This window comes from Rhinatrema bivittatum, chromosome 8 (genome assembly GCF_901001135.1).
Source record: "Rhinatrema bivittatum chromosome 8, aRhiBiv1.1, whole genome shotgun sequence".
NCBI classification, from domain to species: domain Eukaryota; kingdom Metazoa; phylum Chordata; class Amphibia; order Gymnophiona; family Rhinatrematidae; genus Rhinatrema; species Rhinatrema bivittatum.
Genome location: NC_042622.1, coordinates 261,682,580 through 261,707,992, shown reverse-complemented (window position 1 = coordinate 261,707,992; position 25,413 = coordinate 261,682,580). Strand labels below are relative to the sequence as shown.

At 47.1% G+C, this 25,413-nt stretch overlaps 1 protein-coding gene across 1 annotated transcript in view; it reads left to right on the top strand.

The window, feature by feature from the left end:
- The window catches only part of LOC115098276 (sodium/calcium exchanger 1-like), a 62,571-nt gene extending 37,471 nt beyond the window's left edge, over positions 1–25,100 (top strand). The window contains exons 3-6 of the mRNA XM_029614784.1: positions 20,268–20,380; positions 23,096–23,195; positions 23,388–23,660; positions 24,404–25,100. Of these exons, the coding sequence (XP_029470644.1) occupies positions 20,268–20,380; positions 23,096–23,195; positions 23,388–23,660; positions 24,404–24,780 (863 nt within the window). The 3' untranslated portion in view covers positions 24,781–25,100. The remainder of the gene's footprint in view (positions 1–20,267; positions 20,381–23,095; positions 23,196–23,387; positions 23,661–24,403) is intronic.
- Positions 25,101–25,413: the final 313 nt, after the last annotated feature.

The following is a 25,413-nucleotide window of genomic DNA, read 5'->3' as shown; positions in this document are numbered from 1 at the left end:
CCTCAGGCCAGGCCTGCTGCTCCATGCTGCTTGCAGCAGGTCCGAAAGGGCCCGGAATGGTCGGAGGACCATTCACCTTCCATCATCCTTGGATGTTGGCCATGGGAGCTTGCCGGCCTGGCCGAGGACAAGATTGTTCAGCCACGCGGAGCCACTGTCAACCCTTGGCTCGGCCCTGAAGGTCTGGGTCGGGCTGAGGCCCATGGGCACACGAAAAACACCGTTCTCAACACTAGAAGCCTCTCATGAGTCAGTTGGACCATTAGATTACCGAGGGGTTAAAGGGGCTCTTAGGGAAGATAAGGCCATTGCAGAAAGACTAAATTAATTCTTTGATTTCATATTTACTAATGAGAATGTTGGGGAGATACCAGTTCTGGAAATGGTTTTCAGGGGTGATGAGTCAGACGATCAGAACGAAATCACTGTGAACCTGGAAGGTGTAGTAGGCCAGATTGACAAACTAAAGTGTAGCAAATCACCTGGACCGGATGGTATGCATCCTAAGGTACTGAAGGAACTAAAAAATGAATTTTCTGATCTATTAGTTAAAATTTGTAACCTATCATTAAAATCATCCATTGTACCTGAAGACTGGAGGGTGGCCAATGTAACCCCAATATCTAAAAAAGGCTCCAGCCGCGATCCGGGTAACTATAGACCAATGAGCCTGACTTCAGTGCTGGGAAAAATAGTGGAAACTATTCTAAAGATCAAAATCGTAGAGCATATAGAAAGACATGGTTTAATGGAACAAGGTCAACATGGATTTACCCAAGGGAAGTCTTGCCTAACAAATCTGCTTTATTTTTTTGAAGGGGTTAATAAACATGTGGATAAAGGTGAACCGGTAGATGTAGTGTATTTGGATTTTCAGAAGGTGTTTGACAAAGTCCCTCAGAGAAACATACATAGAAATGATGGCAGAAGAAGACCAATAGGCCCATCCAGTCTGCCCAGCAAGCTTTCACACTTATTTTCTCATACTTATCTGTTACTCCGACTGCTGAGTTCAGGGCCCTTATTGGTAACTTTTTTGATTCTAATTTCCTTCCACCCCCGCCATTGATGCAGAGAGCAGCGTTGGAGCTGCATCAAAGTAATGCATAAGACTTAATATTTGAGGGTAGTAACCATCGTATTGAGCAAGTTACCCCAATGTTTGTATACTCCATATGCTCAGATCAGTGCCTTGTTAGATGTTGTCTGGATGTAAATCCTATTTCTTCATTCCCCCCTGCTGTTGAAGCAGTGAGCTGCGCTGGATATGTATTCAAAGTGAAGTATCAGGCTTAATTGGTTTGGGATAGTAACTGCCGCAATAAGAAAGCTACTCCCATGGATATTAGTTTACCCTAACTGTGCAAATTAGTCCTTGTTGGTTATTGTTTGAATATAAATCCTCTTATCTTCATTCCCCCCTTCCATTGAAGCAGAGATCTACGCTGGATATGCATTGTAAGTGAAGTATCAGGCTCAATTGGTTTGGGGTAGTAACTGCCGCAACAAGCAATCTACTCCCACGCTTATTGTTTACTCAGACTGTGCTATCTTGTTGGTTGTTGCCTGAATGCAAATCCTCTTTTCCCACATTTCCTCTTGCCATTGAAGCATAGAGCAATGTTGGAGTCACATTAAACATGTGAACGTTTATTGAATAAGGGTATTAATCACCAGGTAGTGGCCGTCATTCCTGCAAGCCACCCCCATACCTCTTCTCTTCATTCCCATCCTCCAGGCTTTATGAATCCACAGTGTTTATCCCACACCCCTTTGAAATCCTTCATAGTTTTGGTCTTCACCACTTTCTCTGGAAGGGTGTTCACCACCCTCTCTGTGAAGAAATACTTCCTGACATTGGTTCTGAGTCTTCCTCCCTGGAATCGTGACCCCTGGTTCTGCTTTTATTCCAATGGAAAAGGTTTGTTGTTGACTTTGGATCATTAAAACCTTTCAAGTATCTGAACGTCTGTATCATATCACCCCTGCTCCTCCTTTCCTCCAGGGTGTACATATTTAGATTCTTCAATCTCTCCACACAAGTTTATTTATTTATTTATTTAACACTTTTTCTATACCAACCTTCATGGTAATGACCATATCAGATCGGTTTACATCGAACAGGGATTAAAACTGAAACAACAAAATTAAAAATTAAAAATTAAAACATATGAACGGAGGTAGCAAAAGTTACATTTAACAAGGATGGAGAACTTGGAAGCTTAATCAGCTAGAAAGAGAGGCCTAGGGTGGCAGCAACAAACTAGAAATATAATACAATAAGGTGGGTGGGCTAGCGCTTGATGAACATTGAGGTACAAGATTCCATCGATCATGAAGGAATTAGGTCATCTAGTGTGTATCCGGGGGATCCGAGAAGGCTTGGCGGAAAAGCCATGTCTTCAGTTTTTTCCTAAATGTTGGGAGACATGGTTCTAGCCTGAGGTCTGAAGGGATGTTATTCCAAATCGATGGTCCTGCTGTAGAGAACGCTCTGTCTTTGGTCGAAGTGAGGCGCGTGGTTTTAGTTGGAGGAGCTTGTCATTTGATGAAGTCATTTGATGAAGACCATCCACCTTTTTGGTCGCCCTTCTCTGGACCGCCTCCATCCTGTCTCTGTCTCTTCGGAGATACGGTCTCCAGAACTGAGCACAGTACTCCAGGTGAGGCCTCACCAAGGACCTGTACAAGGGGATAATTACTTCCCTTTTCCTACTCGATATTCCTCTCTCTGAGAGGCTTCTAAGAAAACTAAAAAGTCATGGGATAGGAGGCGATGTCTTTTCGTGGAATACAAACTGGTTAAAAGACAGGAAACAGAGTAGGATTAAATGTTCAATTTTCTCAGTGGAAAAGGGTAAACAGTGGAGTGCCTCAGGGATCTGTACTTGGACCAGTGCTTTTCAATATATATATAAATGATCTGGAAAGGAATAAGACGAGTGAGGTTATCAAATTTGTGGACGATACAAAATTATTCAGAGTAGTTAAATCACAAGTGGATTGTGATACATTACAGGAGGACCTTGCAAGACTGGAAGATTGGGCATCCAAATGGCAGATGAAATTTAATGTGGGCAAGTGCAAGGTGTTGCATATAGGGAAAAATAACCCTTGCTGTAGTTACACGATGTTAGGTTCCATATTAGGAGCTACCACCTAGGAAAAAGATCTAGGCATCATAGTAGATAATACTTTAAAATCATGGGCTCAGTGTGCTGCAGCAGTCAAAAAAGCAAACAGAATGTTAGGAATTATTAGGAAGGGAATGGTTAATAGAACGGAAAATGTCATAATGCCTCTGTATCGCTCCATGATGAGACCTCACCTTGAACACTGTGTACAATTCTGGTCGCCGCATCTCAAAAAGATATAGTTGCAATGGAGAAGGTACAGAGATGGGCAACCAAAATGATAAAGGGGATGGAACAGCTCCCCTATGAGGAAAGGCTAAAGAGGCTAGGGCTGTTCAGCTTGGAGAAGAATCAGCTGAGGGGGGATATGATAGAGGTCTTTAAGATCATGAGAGGTTTTGAACGAGTAGATGAGAATTGGTTATTTACACTTTTGGATAATAGAAGGACTAGGGGGCATTCCATGAAGTTAGCAAGTAGCACATTTAAGACTAATCGGAGAAAATTCTTTTTCACTCAACGCACAATTAAGCTCTGGAATTTGTTGTCAGAGGATGCGATTAGTGCAGTTAGTGTAGCTGGGTTCAAAACAGGTTTGGATAAGTTCTTGGAGGAGAAGTCCATTAACTGCTATTAATCAATTTTACTTAAGGAAAAGCCACTGCTATTAATTGCATCAGTAGCATAGGATCTTCTTGGTAATTGCTAGGTTCTTGTGGCCTGGTTTGGCCTCTGTTGGAAACAGGATGCTGGGCTTGATGGACCCTTGGTCTGGCCCAGCATGGCAATTTCTTATGTTCTTAAGCTTCTAAAAGAGCCTTGATTCTGGTTCTCTGGGAGTCTCTGAACTTTCAACTCTCCTAGGTTTTTCATTAGTTTCTCTATGGTTTCCCCAAGCAATCAATGACCCTTTCTCAGCATTCAGACAGGTTAAACCATGACCAGTGGGTGATGAATCTAGCAGCAGATAGAGACGGAGCAAAGCTGATGTCACGGTATATATACCCCTGCTCTGACATCAGTCTGCCAGTAATCTCCGTCTCCAGCAGATGGTGGACGTGCAACTCTGTATTGGGGATTGCTTGTTTACAAAAAAGAAAGGAAAAAGGAGATGAATCATGCACTGCTTCTCCTGAGGTGATATCTTATGGTCCCTCCCTCAATCGAGTTCTCCTGAGGGCATTTGTAGTACGAGCATTCAACGGAGTGTATAGATCTCTCTCTCTATATATATATCTATATAGCAGCTTGTTGTGCTACTGGACAGGCTTATCCATGGTGCTGGTAGCAAGGATGCCTAAGTGCCTTGCAATTTGCACTGTTTGCCATATTTGGGCATCACAGCCGAGGGTCCCTTCTAATCTTTGTCAGTGCTGCTTGGGGGCTCAGGGCGAGTTGTCTCCTGATTTTGTTGAGCCAGCCCTTTCCAGCAGGTTACAGGAAGAGAACCGGAGAGGGATCTGTCATAGGTTTCGCCTGGGTTTGAGTCTCCCTAACTGGTTCATCAGCAGGGGAGGGCAAGTCAGTGGGTGCCAGACCCACAACCCTTGGTTTTAGTATGGACCCTTCTGCTTGCTCTTGGGTGGAGTTTTTTTAGGGGCTGCAGCCCTTTTTACAGAAATGTTTGGCAGAGCCAGTCAAACCTGAAAGTTCAGGATTGCAGGCTGCAGAATCCCGCAAGGCTGGTGCCATGGGTAAATGTCAGAAGGCGTCTTGTTCTGTTGCGGGCCACACTGATGGGGACCCGGATGGCATGGATGAGGAAGCCAATCCTTACTCCCTGGAGGATAGGGAAATTCTCCGGGATTGGAACCTTATAGAACGATGTTGCGCTTCTTTCATAAAAATGAGTTGCTGGCACTAATCTCTCAGAGACTGAAGATGTCAGGAGTGCCAGGTGCTGATCCCATGTCTAAGTCAAAGAAGAATCCCATTTTGGTTACTTTGTGTAAAGCATATTTCTTCCCCATTATGGATGCTATTCAAGAGTTGATTGATCTTGAATGAGGGGCTCCGTAAGCTAATTTTAAAGGGGGACGAGTCTTGGAAGGTCTGAACCCCCTGATCCAGTGTTAAGAGAACAGTTGCGTTTTCTGAAAGTGGATGCGCTAGTGTGTTCCGTTACTAAGTGGATGACCATTTCGGTAGCAGAAGGAGCAGAATTAAAGGATGCTCAGGATAGGAGAATTGAAGCTATCTTTAAGTAGGCCTTTGAGGTAGTGGCAATGAATCTGCAGATAGCCTCTTTGTGCTCCCTGGCAGCTCACACTTGTTTGCTTCTATCTCAGGAGGTTGATGAGACTGGTTTGAATTCCAGGGCAGTGATGCAATTGGCAGCCACCTTTTTGGCAGATGCGGGCTGCGACTTGGTCCATACTGCTGCCAGAGGGAAGGTGTGAGCTGTGGCTGCGGAATTGGTTGGCCAATGCAATTTCAAAATCTAATCTTACGAAATTGCCTTTTAAAGGATCACTTATTTGGGAGCGAGTTAGAAAAAATGACTGATAAGTGGGGGAGGGGGGGGGGGGGGAGTCCCAGGTTCCTTATTTGCCAGAGGATAAGAAGCAGGTGCCATGCTCATTTGACGCGAGAGTCTGTACTAGAGTTTTCAGATGTTTTCAACCCTGCAGAGGAGCGGCTTCTCAGAGGGCTACCCCTTTGGGTAGGTCTCAGTCCTTTCGGCCAAGGAGGCCCGGATTCAGATAGTGGTGCCTCCCAACCCCCCTCAATGAAGATGAACTGATAAAACCTCCTACAGCAGAAGATAGACGACTCCCTACCTCTGTTTTATCGGAGGTAGGTCAGGATCACGTCAGACCAGTGGGTTCTGGAGATAAGGGATAGCTGTGCTCTGGAGTTTCTTAGCATTCCTTGGGATGTCTTCATGAGGTCCCCTGCAGCTCCCCACAAAAGAGACAGGCAGTGGAGGTTACGTTGTCAATGCTCCTGAGCTTGCGGGCCTTTATTCCAGTGCCCATGTTACAAGAAAATGTGGACCACTATTTCATTTATTTCATTGGGCCCAAGAAGGAGGGTTCTTTTCAACCCATCCTGGACTTAAAAGGAGTCAATAGTCATTTGCGAGTGACTAGTTTCCACATGGAAACTTTTCGCTTGATGATAATGGCAGTACAGGCAGGAGAATGTTTTACATCTTTGAAATTGTCAGAGGTGTATCTACATATTCCCATTCGACTGGAGCATCAATAGTTTCTGCGATTCACCATTTTGGGACAACATTATCAGTTTCGAGCGCTAGCCTTCGGTTTGGCCACCACACCCAGAACCTTCTCCAAGGTCATGGTGGTGGTAGTGGCAGAGTTGAGAAAGGATGGCATTCTGATCCACCTGTACCTGGAAGATTGGATAATTTGGGCCAAAAGCTTGAAAGTCTTCAAGCCTTGCGCAAGGTGGTCTCCTTGCTGCAGCAGCTAGTTTGGGTGGTGAACTTTTCAAGAGCAATTTACAGCTGTCTCAGATGCTGGAGTATCTCGGTGTTCATTTCAACATGAAGCAAGGCAGAGTTTTTCTGCCAGATATCCACATTCAGAACTGCTGGCTCAGGTGCGACTATTGATAGAAGCAGTTGCCCGACAATATGGTCTTACCTCTAGGTAACAAATCCAAATACCCATGTATTATATTCAACCATTTATTACAAAATCAGCATAAAACCTATCAAAAATTTGTATATCATACAATACATGTATACCCTACCCTAAACATAAATATATATAATAACACGTCATGCAATACAAAAATAACATTCAACAAATCAAAAACAAGTTGTCATATACCCCTGTTACAACCTGTTTGTATACCCAACAAAGGCCCTTGTTTCACCAATGGCTTCAACAGGGGATGTTATAAGATAACTCAGGGTTAATACAGGGTTAATAACTAATGGAAATGAATAAAATTCACTGTCATGCAATCTCCCAATCAGCAATTGTTCACTTGCGGTTCTTATGATGTGTGTTCCAAACACATTATTCAAAGATGAATCCAATTCTCCTCCGATAACCGACCCCAAACGTTATGTTTCAAATATTGAACCTCCATAAATCTTCAACCATCCATTTCACTAAATAAACTGATGAAGCTGTAACCACTCATAAGTTACAAAGATGCTCTAAAAAAACCCAAACCTCTCACCGATCATCAAATCCCAGAGCAATCTATGTATCTAGAATTTCAATTGGAACCCTTCTAATATACGACATACTAACACTCTTCCTCATGCCAAGAATCAATGCCGCTGCTACAATTAAGTTCTCTAATGTCGGTGTTCACTAAGACGCTGTGGATTTTGTAATAAATGGTTCAATATAATACATGAGTATTTGGATTTGTTAACTATACAGACAATACCCGTTTTTGCCTTCTTTTTTATAGCTGTAGGTACTCAGTTTGATGTTGGCCACCTAGAGGTGGTTCTGTGGGCAAGGGCGCATATGCACCCTCTTCAGCGCACACTGTTTGCACAGTGGAGTCCAGTCTCAGGACTATTCAATATGGCTTCAGTTACTGGTGGAGATCGGCATCCAGCCAAAATGGTGGTTGCACGTGGATCATCTAAGGAAGGGAGTTTCCTTGCAAGCCCTGAACTGGCTGGTGCTTTCGACAGATGCAAGCCTCCAGGGTTGGGGGGTGCACTGTCAGGAGTTGATAGCACAGGGGCATTGGAGTGCAGAGTTGCTGCTCTGGAGCATCAATCATCTGAATGCTCGTGCCGTTTTGTTGGCATGCTTGCGGTTTGTCAACCGCTTGCAGGGTCAGGCGGTCTGAGTAATGTCAGACAATGCAACGACAGTGGCTTACATCAATCACCAGGGAGGCACCAAGAGTCAACAAGTGTCGCAGGCAATAGACCAGCTCATGGTATGGGCAGAGGTACATCTCCAGGAGATCTCTGCCTCCCACACTGCATGAGAGCCAATTTTCTCAGCAGATACTGTCTGGATCTGGGAGAATGGGAATTGTTGGACGTAGTGTTCCAGCTCATAGTGGGCTACTGGGACCTATCACATCTAAACTTGCTAGTGACGTCACACAATGCGAAGGTTCCTCATTTCTTCAGTCACAGGCGAGATCCAAAGTTTCTGGACATCAATGCTCTAGTGCAGAGTGGCTGAAGGGCAAGCTTCTATATGTTTTCCCCCCATGGCCCTTGTTAAGAAGGTTGGTTTGGAGGATCAAGAGGCACATGGAGATGGTACTTCTGGTGGGTTCCGACTGGCCCAGAAGGCCATGGTAAGCAGATCTGTGGAGACTCTTGTCAGGCTCTCCTCTCCAGTTATTGGTCCAAAGAGATCTGTTACGACAGGGGCCTATTCTTTACGAGTGTCAGACTATTTTGTCTAACGGTATGGCCCTTAAAAGGGCTCGGTTGCTGAAACGTGGCTATTTCACTGCTGTGATTTTCATCTTGCTTCGAGCTCGGAAGTTCTCCAGGTTTGGTGAGTGTTTGAGGGTGCGAGGAACGAGGGGTTCATCCTCATTCAGTTAAGATTCTACTCATTTTGGGCTTCTTGCAGGATGGGTTGATTAAATGCTTGGCCCATAATTCCTTAAAGGTACAGGTGGCAGCTATTGCCTGTTTCTGGGGCCATGTGAATTGTGGACCCTCATCAGCCCATCCAGATGTGGCCCGGTTCTTGAAGGGGGTAAAGCATCTTTGTTCTCCCTTGTGGAGGCCAGTGCCTTTGAGGAGCCTTAATTTGTTTCTGGATTTTCTGGTGGGTCCCACTTTTCGACCACTGCATAGCCTCTCCTTGAGGTTACTTCCTTGTAGATGGTTTTTTTTTGTGGCAATTTGTTCTGCGCGTAGAGTTTCAGAACTGCAGGCTCTCTCTTGCCAGGAACAGTTCCTGCGAGTGCCTCCAGGGGCGGTCCAGCTGTAAACTGTTCAGTCTTTGCTGCCAAAAGTGGTTTCAAACTTTCACTTGAATCAATCGATTTCCCTGTTGATGCTGGACAGGGAGAGAGATGTGGATGAATATAGTCTATTAAGGATCTTGGATGTCAAGCGACATTCTTGAGGTATTTGGGAGTGTCTAGACCTCTTAGGAAGACTGACCAGCTGTTTGTACTGCACGGTGGGAGTAAACAGGGTGAGCTGGTGTCATGGGCTACAATAGCTCACTGGATTAAGGAGGTTATCACAACCATGTATGTGGATGCTAAGCAGCCGTTACCTAAACAGGTTAGGGCTCATTTCACTAGGGCTCAGTCAGTATCATGGGTGGAGCTTTGATTGTTGTCTCCTGTTGAAATTTTCCAAGAGGTGACTTGGTCCTCCTTACATACTTTTTTTGGGCTCCTCAAGAATTAATGCCTGCTGTGGGAAGGCATTAATTTTTGAGGGTAAAATATGTGCGTCGGGCACACTTTTTTTTTTTTTTTTGTATCGGGGGAAATAGCTAATAGCCTCATCATCACGAATTTACATGTGATGAGCGCTATTAGCTGCATGCTCAGTTGGATGCACGTTTCGGATGTGTTAACCTCCATTTTACACCGGGGATATTGGATGGGATTCCAAAACATGCATCCAATTGCTGGCTGAGCTGTGCACTGTGGCCAGCATACAGTATTGCATCGACCTGCTTGTCTGAGCTCAGTGTTTCCCGTTGGCTGAGTGCTTGACTGTTAACGGTTATCATCAAGTATTGCTAGTTTGTCTGCAGTTGGTTTTTGCAGAAAATACAGGCAGGCTGATGTCAGAGCAGGGATATATATTCCGTGACATCAGCTTTGCTCCGTCTTCATCTGCTGGTAGAGGTGCATAACCCACTGGTTGTGGATTAACCTGTCTTCATTAGAGAAAAGGAAATTATCAGGTAAGTAGTAATTTCTCGTTAAAGGGCACTTTAGTTACCGGGTGTTCTGGGTATACAGAGGAGCTTGCCTGTACTCCCACAGGCCTACCTCGGGGCTAATTCTCAGGAAAGAGGGAGATACCGATGGGCTTCATACCTCAGGACTTCTCCAATACACCAACAGACATGCACACATACCTGGATCTTGGTATACTGACTCAGTGTATTAGATGGAAAGTTTATTTGAGCACTTACTAAGCAAGAGGATAAAACAAATCTTAAGCAGCAAGCACTGGAGAGGTGATTGCAAGCAAATAATAATAATGATTAGAAAGGTATTAAAAGATACATATAAAGATTGCAAATCTTACGTTCCTAATGACAGATGAAATGGACCCAGGAATAAATGTGTTCACCTCCGGCCATCTGAAATAAGTAACTCCTTTTCTCACAGCCCTGCTTACTTTTATCCTAACTTGCTTGAAGCGCAGAGGAGCGGAGTCTCCTTCCCTACTACTGTTTTTATCACACTCCAGCACATCTGCTTGGTACTGTCTGGTGTTTACTGCCTCCCCCTGTTACTCCCAGGTTTCTGGTCTGACCTTGGGCTAACAGCTCTCATGGTTTCAGCACATAAGCATTTTTAGTATCTGCACAGCCTTTGGAAAAAATAAATAACTTTTAGTTCCCAGAGACTTCTAGGAAGGACTCTAAGCATAACAACATTTTCAACAGGTGTCAGACATCTTCCTTCTCTGTGGCCTTTCACTTGAGAATTCTTTCACTAACTGAGGATTGCTAATTATGGCCAGCAATTAGACAAACCCCCACCCCAACACCCAGGCTTTTGATTGGGCATTTGCGGACTAATTTCTCAGCCACAAATACCTTCTAGCCCTCACCCTCATTGATACCTGTTTGCCGAGGCTCTTCTCAGATCATATAGGGTGTCCACTACAAAGGCTGCCCCTGCCTCTGCCTGAGCTGTAGCCAAAGAGCCATCTTCCACTATGCCAGCCTCTTCTTGCTATTTCTGGGTCCATTTTATTAAGGCCCTGGCCACATAACCTCCGCAGGGAGAGGCTTGCCACCTCAAAGGATCTTTATAGGATGTGCTCTATTTTCCGATCCCGTGTGTCCTTGGGGGCCACGCACCCTCCTACAGGAGTAGTGGTTCGATTCTAGACTGCTGCCTCTGCGGCATCGATTCTGGGCAACTTAAAATACTGCTCCACTTCCTCCTCATCCAGTGGATACAGATTACACACAGTGCACTTAGCCTTTAACTGCGTATCTGGGGTGTCTCATTCCTTAACATCTTGGCGTAGGGGGAGATGCCTTGGCCTGCCTTTAAGAATGGGAGTCTTCCTACCCCAGCTCCAGGGAGGGGCCCAAAAAACAGCAGGGTAGGCGATCCAGTATAGCCGTGAGGAAAAAAACAAAGAAATGGATGCCACAAGATAGTCCTTTTCCACGTTTAATCAAGGAGACGTAAAATTCTTATAAACATGCCCGACTCTGGCTACGAGAAACGTGCGATTGACATAGATATACATTTGATCTTATTTGGACCACCATCTGAATACTGCTCTGTGACCAACAAGCCCCTGAGGCAGCCACCATTGGTGGCGAAACTCGGCCAGAGTCGGGCATGTTTATAAGAATTTTACGTCTCCTTGATTAAACGTGGAAAAGGACTATCTTGTGGCATCCATTTCTTTGTTTTTTTCCTCCCAGCTCCAGGGAGGTCACCACTTGCTGGATGAGGGGGCCCAGTTCCTCTCTCCTGAACAACCTTACTGCCATGTCCTTGCCTTCCTCCACCTCCTCTTCCTCTCCCTCTGAGCCCTCTCCTGACTCCAGAGGGTCACTACTGGGAGAACGCTGGGGGGGGGGGGGGGGGGGGCTTTGGGCTTTCTTCATATCTACCCCTCCCCCAGGCTTACCAGGGGATGGTTTTGCTTCATATCCTTTGTTGATGCATTAGTTCTCTAGCTCATGCATTACTCATGTTTTTTGCCCATCAACACTGTTCTCTGTTACCTGTATATCCCCATTTAGCCTACCCTCTTTTTTTAGCCATTCCCTACATTTATTCACGTTATTTTGACGAGTTATTGTTGTCTATTTAATATTTATGTTCTTATGTTCAGAAACTCTGTTTAATGTAACGCCTTAACCGCGACAGTTTTGTTCTAATTTGATATTTGTATTGAGAATGTCGGTATATAAAAATCCTAAATAAATAAATAAATATCACCCCCTTATGCATTAGTCGAATGAATACAGAGGAGATTTCATTTTCACGCTCCTCCTCCTCTGGTTCGCTGCCAGGGTGATCCCCTCTACTTGGACCCGCCTGCTCCATAGGCCCCCCCCACCAAAGCTACCCCCGCACCCCTTCCCCGTCTGTCTCTCTGGGCAGCTATCAGCTCCTCTTCCTGGACCATTTCAGGTGAAGCTGGGTCTTTCTGCTGCTGCCCCCACCTCCTGGCTCCATGTTCCAGCTGAGCCGTTTCCTTTGGCGGGTCCGGTGCCTCACACCCGCGGCAGTAAGAGCCCATTGCGGTGGCTGCACTGGGGACATTTCTTTCCCCGGTCTGCCATCCTGCAGCTGCGCTCCTCCGGGCTACAGAATTACTTCTCCGCAGCGTCCCCTTATAATATCCTGCTACGACTGAGCTCCCCAGCGCTGTGCGGGGAAAAGAGGAACGCTGCACCAGCCTGGAAAAGGTCTGGAGTTTACAGAGGGCCCACGCGCCTGCTGCTCTTTACTCCGTTCAAAAACCTTTTTTTTTTCTATAAATCTCTGCTATTCCTGAGAACCTCCACTGCCAGAGGCAGAGAAACTACTGACAAGTTGCAGGCTATCCCAGAAGATATAATGGCAAGAAAAAAATTAAGGAAGGAAGTTTTCCGTCTCCACTTGCTGGTGGAAAGAGGGATCCCAGAAGTTCAGACTGGTCTGCAGGACAAAGAGAAAGTAGAAATAGAAACATGCAGACAAAAACTGAACTGGAAATCCCAACAAACCAAGAATGGAAAAACAGAAGCATCACCATTCTCATAATAAAGCAAATACATTCAAGAAAAATAAATCAATCCAATAACAAAAATATGTAAAGAAAACTCATAGAACGTTTCCAAATGCCAATAAAATATTTCAGAAACAGTTGATACATAAAATAATATCCATCCAATAATTAAAACTAATAAGGATAAAAAAAAAAAAAATCCCCTGCTTTTCATTCCTGGGAACTTTTGATTTCCAGATGCCCGAGGTTGACATGGATTAGCAGGGAGAGCGGAGGGATTTGTGCACAAACTTTCTCCATGCTCTCTCTTACACACACACACAAGCACACTCATACGCCATCTGTCTCTCAGATACTTAATCGTACACACGGGAGGGAAGAGGAGGAGGAGTGGTGGTGTAGCCAAAACTGATGGTTAACATGGCTGGGCAGTAGGCATACAGGTCCAGGTCCTACTATTGATAAATAATGCCTGACAATGAATTTCTAAGTGGTTTGCAACAGCCATCATGCATCATGAGTGACACTTTAAAATATTTTAAATTAAATTATTGCAAGCACTTACCAACCTTAAAAATGCCTTTGTAAGGATGGCTGATCACATCCTCTGGACTGGAGCAGTAAACCATGCTGACTACAGCCTTTTTCAAATGCAATATTCACTTTCGTTCACACAAACAAACATCAAATGCTGGCAATCACTGCCTCCCTTTGCAGTATTCTTGCAGTTTCAGCTTCCACACAGATGAGGAGACTGCCTTCCCGCAGGAAAGTGGGCCTTCAATACTCACAGTACTTCCTAGAGAGGATCAGGAGCTCCGACTCCTGGAGACGTGGGGCCACTTGAACCCCAGCTGAGCTTACACTCTTATCTCATCCCGGCTGGTCCTGCCCTCAGAGGGTCCCACTCTCTCTCCCTGTGGGATTTAAGGTGGACCCCGCATCTAGCATGGTCCTGCATACAGAACAAGGTGAAAAACAGGGGCACTACATCACATACCCCCCCTCAGCTTGGAGCCGTTAGTCCAAGCATTATTACTCTACCCTGGATCCCATTCAGGGAAGTACCACGCACCCCACTCCCCTTCATATGACCTCCCACCAGCTAGGCTTGGGGGTCTAGGGTTACTCTCCTATCCTTGCATTATGGTTACCCCTGACAACATTAGTAGCACCCACTGCGTCCTGTGCCCAGTGTTCACCCACAGTCCTTTTGAATGAGTTCCTTGTTGGCTCCAAGTTCTCATCCTGCCTTGGCCGGACTCCGGATTGGCTGTGGGACTTCACGTGCTGATTCCTTTGTGGCATCATTTGAAGGGGTCCTCCACCAGCTGGTATTCCCCTCAGTGCCCTCCAAGCGCCAGTCCCTGGTTCCTCTGCCGTGCCATGTCTTGGCTCCTTTGCGCCCTCTCTCGCTGGGGTTTCCATGGCATCTCTCTCCGGGGTCACCGTAGCACCTCTGCACTGCCTCCGGGAGGCCAGTCAGTGCTTGCAGCCAGGGGCCCATTCTGAATTGCCCTGTCCTGGGTAGTGAGCTTTGCTTTCTGCAGGCCCAGCTATGGGGCTCCACCAGGAGCCTTCTATTTTCTCTGACTCAGTCACCGCAGGATCGTTCCTCTGGGATCCCAACTGCTTTACTGCCCTCTCCTCTGGAGTGGAGTCTCTTTTAAGGGTCAAGCACCAGTCATGTACTCCAAACAGCTGCTGTGCTTGTTCTGCCTCCATCAAAGCAGTGTCCCGTTCTAGGGTAGGGCAGATGGCTGACTTTGGTAGCTGTAGCACTGTCTCTGCTTCCAGCTATACTGAGTCTAGTCCTGGTTTTATTTTAGCCAGACTGAGAGCTAAACAGGTCCTGTCTACTTCCAGTTCCTCCCCCCCCCCAAGAGTTTGTCCAGGGACTCTGGGACTGCAAGACACTTTTCTGCAGCTGCTTCTGCCTTTCTAGGAGGCTCTGAGCCTAGTGCTTGCCAATTAATTCCTCACATGCTGCCACTCTGCCGCACGCAGGTGCTTAAGTGCAAAGCCTGCTTGCTGCTGGGGGCTATGGCCTGTGCACCTTCTAGCAGTTTCACTTTCTTCTAGGGCCACTCCCTGCTCTAGGCCCAGTGCACAACCCCTTTTTTTTTTTCTTGAAAGGAAATTATGTAATAAAATAAAATAAACCCTGCCTCGCCGGCACCGACTGTACTGATTATTACAGTTCTTTCTTCAGATGGAGCTTGGGTCCTTAGTCTGCACAAAAAAAAAAAAAAGTAAATTTAGCTAACTGGTACAGAGTGCATTTGATTGAGCAGGGATGAACAGATTATACCACAGTAGTAGATTTTATAGCAACTGACATCTCTCATCTCCTCTTTACCAGCTGGGATTGCTAAATCTGCACAAAAAACCCCAAACAAACAAACAAACTAAATCTGCTTCTTTCCAGGCCCCACAGAGGTAAAAGCAGTTTCATTGTTTTTTTCCTTCCCTTTTTTTTTCTCCTCTGTTCTTCCTTGAGCCTGCCAGAGTTTAACTCTTAGGGTTCTGCAGCCCTAGCAGCACTGCTTTGACTACAGACACCGCAACTTTAATTTGCAGGCCTCCTCTGGAGACTTGGGGTTTTTCTCTGTGCCAAGCTTTAGGAAAAAAAAAAATCCCTGACCTGACACCATACAGTGAGGATGGCTGAGCAAATCCTCTGGGCTGAAGCAGTAAACCGTGCTGACTCCAGCCTTTTTCTAATACAATAGTCACACGAACAGACATCAAATACCGACAACCACTACCTTCTTTGAGGTATTCTTGCAATTTCAGTTTACATATAGATTAGCAGACTGCCTTCCCTCAGGACAGTGTGCCTACAAGACTTCCTAGAGAGGGATCAGGAGCTCCTACTCCTGGAGACGTGGGGCCTCTTGATCCCAGCTGGGCTTACACTCTTATCCTGTCCCAGCTGGTCCCGCCCTCAGGACTCTCCCCTGCTGCAGTGTCCTGCACACAGTGCTCTCACTCTCTCTCCCTCTCTCTCTCTCTCTCTGTGGGATTTAAGGTGGACCAGGCATCTAGCCTGGTCCTGCATACACAATAAGGGGAAAAACAGGGGCATTACATCACAGCCTTGTTAATCTGTATTAATCTATTTTATATTTATTGCAGTTTATAAAGAAATAACATCATGTAAAAAGTAAATAAGGAACACAAAACAGAAACATCAGATCCAATGACGTAATGAAACAAATATCAATATATTCTTTTATGAAAAGACTCTTTCCAAAAACTCAGAGAATATTATAACTACAATGAAACAGCAATAATCATAAGAACTGAAGATTTACAGAGGGTGCAGAAAAGAACTAGGGCAGTTCATATTACAACCCAACATGCAAAACAGAAATATATTCAAAGTCTGGTGTCACCTCAGTAACAGCACAACCAGGTCCATCCGTTGCCAGACTCTCTGAGGCCGAAGTAACAAGGAGCTCTAAAGCTGCAGCACGTGTTTGCGTATACTTGCGCGGGGTATTGCTCGCGTTTTTCCCGCGCTAGCCTTGTGCGGGGCATGTAATAAAGCGTCCAGCACAGGGAAAATCCCGCACATAAACCCACTTTAAAACACGTGGCTGGTTTAGCACAAACGCGTGCAAACGAGGCAATTAACAATTCACGGGGTATGCAGGGAGCCGCGCATTGGTTAGTACGGGTTTCTGAATGCGGGGGTGGTTTTTTTTGTGCCTTGGTCAGGGCCGGAGTTAAGTTAAAGTGCATGTCTGAAGCCCGGTTTACTCTGCGGTAATCATGGGTTCCCTTCACTTTTCCTGAATGTTTGGAACACTTTTGTGTGTTGGGTTAGATATTGCTCTACCCACCTTCACCTCCACTCCCAGACCGCTAACTCTTCACTGTTTTATACAAAGGGAAGGCTTTCGCTATGAGGATCACTCGCAGACCATCACATTAGTGCGGGTTTCAGTGCGGGTTTCTGCGCGGTCTGTAACATCGGGCCACGAGCGCTCATGTTTGCTCACGTTTTCACGCAGGTTTCTCTTTTGCGTGGATTTTCTGCACGCATCTCATTTGCATATGGGCCCCTTTATTACATCCCATGGAGGTGTAGGCTTTGTTGCTCGTGCTAAAAAAAGTACACGCTGACAACTAGTGCTAATTTCACCATGGGGTCTTATTACATCGGCCCCTTCGTGAAGTAACATAAACACCTGCGAAAAAAACCCCAAAAACGCCTAGAATCTTGCCATACCATACCACATCAGCACCAACTCTCAGGATTCAAACAGCGGTCAGCTTGATACCAGGCCCTAGAACACTAATGCACATCCTACTGGACAAACAACAAGCTTAGAAATCCCTACAGAGCAACTACCCACCAGCAGAAATACTGCACTTCTGTCACTCCTGCGCAACACAAACAGACCTCACCTAATGCAGAATAAGAGCCTACAAATTAGGAATAGAAACGTGCAAGCAAAACCTACATGAAAAGCCTGCGTTTCGCCATCCTCATCCCAAAAGTAGTCGGTTTTATAAATTGAGAGGGGCAGGAGGTGGATGGGTGGAGGCTGGAAAAATCGTTACGGAGGGAGGGAGAAAAATGGGGTTTGAAATTCTGTCAACTGCAAGTGTCTTTGTCTAATTTTGATACTTTTATGGTGATTGTGCTATTTAATGCTGTTGCCTGCACTCATGATTATGGTGCATGGAAAACTGAAATTATTATTACTAGTAGTAGTAGTATTAGTAATATCCTTCTTATTATTATTGTTATGTTTGTGGTTAGAGATTATTATAAATTGATGAACTTGTACCCAATACAAATTTAGAATAAAAAATAAAGAAAAACAAAGCGTGTAAAAGGAGAAAATGACAAAAACATTACTAATAGAGGTGTCAGCATTAAATGACCATTTCCCCATGCAACTCACCGTTCAAAAAACAATTCCAGTTCTGGTGTCATCTCAGTACCAGCAACACAGACTGTCGCCACTAATGGAAATACAAAATCCTGCCAATAAAAAAAAAACAAAAAAACCACTCAGCGCATACGTGGCAAATTTGTCAAACTACAACAGCACTAACTCCCAGGACTCAAACAGCAACAACACTACCATCCTGTTAGGGAAACACAACAAACAGGACTGCCTCAGATCCCTGCATGGTAGTGGACAGTGATTGGGACTCATCAGAACCAACCTAACACATCCTACCCCACCCCTGGCTCCACATCTTCTGCCCAGTACCAGTATCTCCCAACCCTCTCTCCTCCCAGCCCAGCGTGCAGCCAGCTTCCCTGCCTGAGCTCCAGCCATGCGGAGGCCTCCGTTCCGTGCTCATCTCATGAGACCGAGACTGTGAGATCAACGCAGCTGCCGCTACTGCGCCTCCTGCTGATCTCACAGTCTTCACTTCCATGAGATTGATGCTTGTGCAGGCACCTGTGCAGCTCGAAGTCAGAGGGCTGCACCGTGCCAGCATTAGCAGTTTGCGAGCTCAGCCGAAACGCCGAAAACTCTCAGTGGCCCAGCATCAGTGAAACCTGGTGTGGCCTGGTCCCGTGTGGCCCGCCCTATTCTGAAGCCTGTGCCCTCCCCCCCCCCCCCCCCCCCAGACCAAGCCCAGCAGCACAGTGCATACACTCCAGTGGCCCCTCCTCTCCCCCCCAGGCCCAAACCCAGCAGCACAGCACTTCCCAATCCAGTTCCAGAATCCAAGCCCGCGGCAGACAGTTCACTCTAATAGTCACCCCTCACTTCTGCTGATCTCAATAGCAACCCCGCTGGCCGCCGTTTTTCAGCCCCGTCATTTCCAGCTGGCACTGGGAGCAGCGCTGCAGCACGTCGGTCAGCAGGAGAGGAGCAGGTGTGACGCTGCTTTTGATTGGAGGGAGGTCCTTCGGGTGTGAGTCAGGAGATAGTGCTGCAGGCAGCACCAGGACCCAGGTCATATGGTGGGGGTGGGGAGGGTTGCATCTGCAGTCCACTCCAGGAACCAAATAAATCAGACAACAGGACCCAAATAGATCAGACAAGGCAGGCAGCAGGAGGAAACACCCTGCTGGTCCCAACACCAACTCGATGTCCCTAGCATGCTGAGAGACACAGACTGCTTCAGCAAGAAGTTACACGTAACCGTGTTTGCTGACCTATGCCTTATTCTGTCCCTCCCAATAAAGCCTATTTTGCGAAACACATAGGCGTCGGGGATTGACAAATTCCTATTTGAACAAGTGAATTTCTTGTGCACCTTGTTATTTACTACATGGGCCTTGAAGTGATTCTGTCCTCATCCCACCCCACTCTTTTTGTTATTTTGCATCAGACTGTGTGGGCTTGGTTTCTTCCGCCTGCGACATTGGATTATCCTTCATCTGTCCCCACTGCAATCACCGGTGCACTGACCGAGTCTACCCTCTCAGGAATAGATAGGGTGCACGACAATAAAGGAGACCAGCAAGATTCGTGTTGCCGCATTATGGATCCCGAGCTTTGGACGGTACTAAACGCCCTTCCCTGTGGACCTTTACGTGCAGGCCTCAGCAGACGCTCTGCTGGGTAGTCCCAGCCGTGTGGAACTTTTCCATAGTTCCTCAGGTCTAAGGGTCGCAGAGAGGGACTCCTTTTCCTCGTGCGTGGACTGTCACCAAGTTACGCTTGGAAAAGGTCTTCTGCGCCACCTAAGCAAAACAAGCCACCGATGGATTTCCGCAGCACCGCGTAGGACTGACACCAACTCTTCCCTGGCTTGATGCAGCAATTTGGGCAGCATCAGTCTGACTTTGGAGCAGCTTTTGCAGAATTTGATGGCTTTTATTGTTTAGTACATCTTTATTCTATTTGAAGTCACATATTTTTTTAAGAAAATGTATAGGTTTATCTCTGATGCAGACACGTCAAGGGCTTGGTTTTTTTTTTTTTTGTTTGGGGTTTCTCAACATTTTGGAGAACCTGTTCATTCGATCTTTGTTTTAATTTCCTGGTTATTTGTAATAAAATGTTTGTTCTAGTGCTTATGCTTTTTAAATTTGATTTGCTTGTCCCTGAGAGTGTAGACTTGGAATACATGTGCCCTATTTTCTTTCACACCTCCCCCACTCTTTTGTCTCCATTTCTGACAAGTAGGATGGTGTGGTTTTCCCCCCTCTCCCAGTCGCTCTTAGGTCTGACGAGAGGGTCTTCAGGTGGGCGGGGGGGGGAGAGAGAGGGCAAAGAAAGGCATTATAAAACTGCTGCTTTTTTTTTTGTCACCCATCATAATGTCCCATCCCTCTTCCTTTGTTTCTGCAGGGGACTCCAACGAGAATAAGCCAGTGGAGGAGGAGATCGTGAGGATGGGATGCCCGAGCCTTGGGGAGCATCGCAAGCTGGAAGTGGTGATTGAAGAGTCCTACGAGTTTAAGGTGAATCTGCTGCTTCTCGCGGTCCGCCTGCCGCCTCCAGCCAGCCCCAGCACCTCTCGTGAATAATATAAAAAAAAATATCTCTCTCCGGAGCCCGGGAGCGGGAGTTTCAGCACTTAGCCCTGTGTCCAGCTGCAAGAGACAGTGAGATTAGATGTTCCTGCAGAGGATTTTATCAGATGAAGGAACTGGCACTGAGGCCGGCTCCCTGGCAGAGAGGGAAGGAGGAAGAGAGCCCCATTTGTACTCATTTGCAAAATGAAGGCTGTACTAATTTAGTTAGGGACAATGTTCTTCTCTGCATCCTACACAATGTGTCTTCTTTTACTCTGCAGCGTGAGTTTATTCTCTTAAAACATAGCTGCTTATTCCTTTTCCTTGAAGGATTAGTATATCCCAGGGATAATTATTAGACAGGGGCTTGATTTTCATTTTTTGTGCTTTCGGGTGCCGACACCCGATCTGAGCACCTCTCACCCCCCCCTGATGCTCCCATTTCTCATGTCCAGTGTGAGCCCCCGCCATGCCCACCCTGCCAGCCTCCCATGCTTGCCACCCCCTCCCACTCTCCTTACCAAGGAGATGCACGGACTTGGTGGGGGGCAATGGACAACTGCGGTCTGACCCACAGTCTCACCTTGTGACCTCTCCAAGGCTTCAGGGCCTGATTTGTTAGCACTCGCCTCTCGGCATTCTGGGAACTCTACTCTGCTCTTGCAATGGAGAAGCACAGCTACTGGCCTGACCAGCAAGGGCCCCAGTTAGCTAGCTGCAGGTCCTCGGAAACAGGAGCATCCATTTCTAGTTTTGCCCTTCCCACCCCTCTTTCCGTAGATTAACCCATAGCTCTAATTTCTTTAAGAATAGCAGAAAACTACAAGTCCCTAGATGCAATGGCAACAAAACTGTGACCGACTGAGCCTGTCCCTGGTAATCGTGAGCCGGCTGAAGTCCCTACCAACCAGGCCACAAATGGTATTGCCTTTGCCTATTGTCTTTAACTCCTTGGGATGTGGGATTTTTCTGATATTATGGATATCTCACTTGCCGAGATGGGACCAGCATGAGAGACTCCTCACCCACCAGTACCTACCTTTTGGCCTCAGGATGTGGAGGTGATAGTGCGGGTAGGCTTTCTCCAGTGATGCGCGCTGCCATGTTTATCACAGCTGAGGACCAGGCTCCAGTTTTACGAAATGCCTTTTACGCTACAGCCTGCGCACCAAGGCCTGGGCTACCTGCCCCCTCTGCCAGGGGCCCAGCTGCTCTGCCTGACTGATGCTTTAATATCCTAATGCAACCGGGATCTTGGGAGGGATTTACAAATAGATCCTTGCCTGGCAGGAAAACTTACAAGGGGTCATTATATGTGTTGGCTGAACTTGTGAGGGAGCAGAGAAAGTCACAAAGAATCAGTGAAGCAGGAAGGAGGAAAAATTCATCTTTTGGGTACTTAGAAGACAAATATTATGATGGAAAACTTTGCTGGAAATGTTAATGCCTTCCATTTTGCTGAGTTTCATTTTTTCTGCCTTCTGGTTACAACAGTGCACATGAAGCAGCCGTTATACATAGGCCTTCAGGGTGCCACTTTCTCCTTTCAAGAGCAATATTAATGAATTACACAGTAGCCTTTGGTGACACCAGTCCCCAGTGATTTCGGAAGTTGGAAAGGGTGGAGGGAGAAGGGAGAGGAGACCTTTGTGAGATCCAGAGAGGCGTTATCGTGTAGATTCTTATCCCGCCTAAAGTTCATACGGCCCAGCTCGCCCTCACTGAAAGATGGTAGCCCTCCCACGGAAACACAACTTGCACCTTGCGTCACACTCTTACATAGCTTCTGCCATTTCTAAGTCTTCTTGTATGAAGTAAAGCAAGAATCCCTTATGTAAGGATCATAGCTGTCTGGTTGCCTGTAGGTAATCTAGTGGTAGGAGACAAACCGCCAAACACAACGAGATGAGATTTTACAATTCATCTTTTGGGTACTTAGAAGACAAATATTATGTTGGAAAACTTTTTTTTGGAAATGTTAATGCCTTCCATTCTGTCGAGTTTCATTTTTTCTGCCTTCTGGTTACGACAGTGCACATGAAGCAGCCGTTATACGCGCGATACAAGAACACCACTCCCACCTGTGCGATCGTAGTGGGAAAACACATTCTACACTTGTTTCCCCAAACTGTAATTTATTGTAGAAAAAACAAAAAAATTCAACTAGGAAGCTGCAGCCCCGTGTGAAAAGGATGTGGAGGAGTAGCCTAGTGGGCTGTGAACCAGCAGACCAGGGTTCAAATCCCACTGCCGCTCTTTCAACCCTTCCGTTACCTCAGGTACAAACTTAGATGTGAGCCCGAGGAGAGGGAAAGACCTACAGTACCTGAATATAATCTGCTTTGATGGGTGGAAAGGCAGAATATAAAAAGAAAAATCTAGGAGACCAGAGCAAGAGAAACGTCCTTGTGGCATAGGCAGATGGCAGGGGATGCTTCAGATTGCTACTCACCAATCGCCTGATTGATGGAAAGTGACTTTCCTCTAATTATGTTACCATGGCGATGAGTCCATATGTGCAAATGGCTCTCTATAGAGATCCCCGTGTCTTGGGGGGGGGGGGGGGGGTCTGTATACCTCAGCCTTCTCCCCTCCCTGCCCAGCCGGAATACCTGCCCCCCCATCTCTGATTAATAGCTGCTGCTGCCTTTGCCTCTGCAGAGCACGGTGGATAAACTCATCAAGAAGACAAACCTGTCGCTGGTGGTCGGGAGCAGCAGCTGGAGGGAGCAGTTTGTCAGCGCAGTGACCGTCAGCGCAGGTAAGGGCCAGCAGAGGCAGAGGCCGGCCCCCCCCCGCTGGCCCACGCTATTACCAGGATCCGTAGGGTCAAGCAGAGGCCTCTGCAGAGAGGACAGACACCTCGTTTCTAAGGCCTGTTTCTCACTCTTCCCTCAGGCATTCTCCCGCCCTGATCCCCCGCTTCTCCTCTCTCTCCCCCCCCCCCCCCCAGGTGACGACGACGACGACGACAGCGGGGAAGAGCGGCTCCCCTCCTGCTTCGATTACATCATGCACTTCCTGACGGTGTTCTGGAAGGTTCTCTTTGCCTTCGTCCCCCCCACCGAGTACTGGAGCGGCTGGGCCTGCTTCATCGTGTCCATCTGCCTCATTGGCGCCCTGACTGCCGTCACCGGAGACCTGGCCTCGCACTTTGGCTGCACCGTGGGGCTGAAGGACTCCGTCACAGCTGTGGTGTTTGTGGCCCTGGGGACCTCCGTGCCAGGTGAAAGGGGCTTCTTAGCTAGCGAGTCTGGGCTGCCAACGAGCTCAGTCATCAGGGGCAGGCTCAGCCCAGGACATCCATGGAGACATAACTCCCGTTTCTCCAATCAGGCCATGCTGACCTGAGGCTTCTTGGCAGCACAGTGAGCCAGGGTAAGGGCTGGGGGATAGCTGTAACAGTTTCTGTATGCACAGTGCTGGTGGTGGTACTGGAAAGAAGACCAAACGGAAGGGGGAGGAAAAGAACTCTCTTTATAATTAATGTAATTACCTTCCTTAATAATCCATTTGGCACAACAGCACTGAGCAGATCTTAGGCACAGAGCCATGACACCTGTCTCTCTCGCATTGTCTTTCTCTCTTCGCTTGCATCTATCTCCATTTTTCTCTCCCTTCCCCGTTTCCTCTTTTGATGTCATCCTTGTTCCCAAAGCTATCTACCCCGCTGGTGCTGATGATGATGGCTTCCTGTTCCCTACCTCCCTCTCCTACATGATTGTTTGGCAGAGGTCATGTTCCCATTTTACCATTCCTGAGTTCAAATGATTCACTGAAGGAGGCTAGAGAAACATGTTGCTGCTTTCCTGTCCCCTCATAGTGACTTCAGTTTCTCACACCTCCCCAAAAGGGGGCGAGAGGGAAGTTCTGATCCCAGTCATAGTGTTCAGACAAGTCTGCGTCGTTTTCTGGATATTTATTTTGTGTTGCCTGTCTGTGATGCCCTCCTCCTCCGTCCTCTTCCAGATACCTTTGCCAGTAAAGTGGCAGCGATCCAGGATCAGCACGCAGATGCCTCCATTGGCAACGTGACGGGTAGCAATGCAGTCAACGTCTTCCTTGGCATTGGCGTGGCCTGGACTATCGCCGCCATCTACTGGGCCAGCAAGGGTCAGCCCTTCTTGGTAACCCCAGGCACGCTGGCCTTCTCCGTCACCCTCTTCACCATCTTAGCTTTCTTCAGCATCGCCATACTGATGTACCGCCGGCGGCCTGCCATTGGAGGTGAGCTGGGGGGCCCCAAGACTGCCAAGCTCCTGGCCATGGCGATCTTCATCAGTCTCTGGCTCCTGTATATCCTGCTGGCCTCACTGGAGGCATACTGCCATGTCAAGGGCTTCTGAGTGCCAGTAGGGATGCCATAGCGAAAAAAGCAATGGAGCTGCTGCTACGAAAGGAAACAAACAAAAAAAACAAAACAAAACTGGGGCCAAGCAGCACAGCATTAAGAGCACAAAAGGATAGCGGAGGAGGAGGAGATATGCCTGATCTGGTGCACCTCCTACCCCCACCCAAGACTTCACCAGGATTCACCGTGGTGCCCAACGTGAAAGCCTCTTGGCCCTAGGCCTACACCCATCCATTGGTGAAAGCTCCCACCTGATGGAAGTGTGGAGTTGGGGGGTTGAAGGGGGAAGGCACAAGCGCATGAAAAAAAATGCATTTTGGGTTCTGTGGTGGGTGGGTGGGTGGGGGGGGGATTATCTGTTCTCAGGAAACGAGAAAGGAAGATAATGGAGTGGGTGGGAAGAGCAGGCAGCGACATTACAGCTGGGATGATGGAAAGACCAGATTCTCCTCCGGTAAGATAGGGATACTGGCTTTCCCCGAGCATTTATGGCCTCTCACCCCTGCTCCAAATAGGGTCCCTAGATTCAGCAGACCTCTCCAGTACAGTATATAAAATTGGGAAGGGTGGGGGGTGGGCAGCACTAATAGCCAGGGACCCACTACTTTTACCTCACACTCACCTAAGT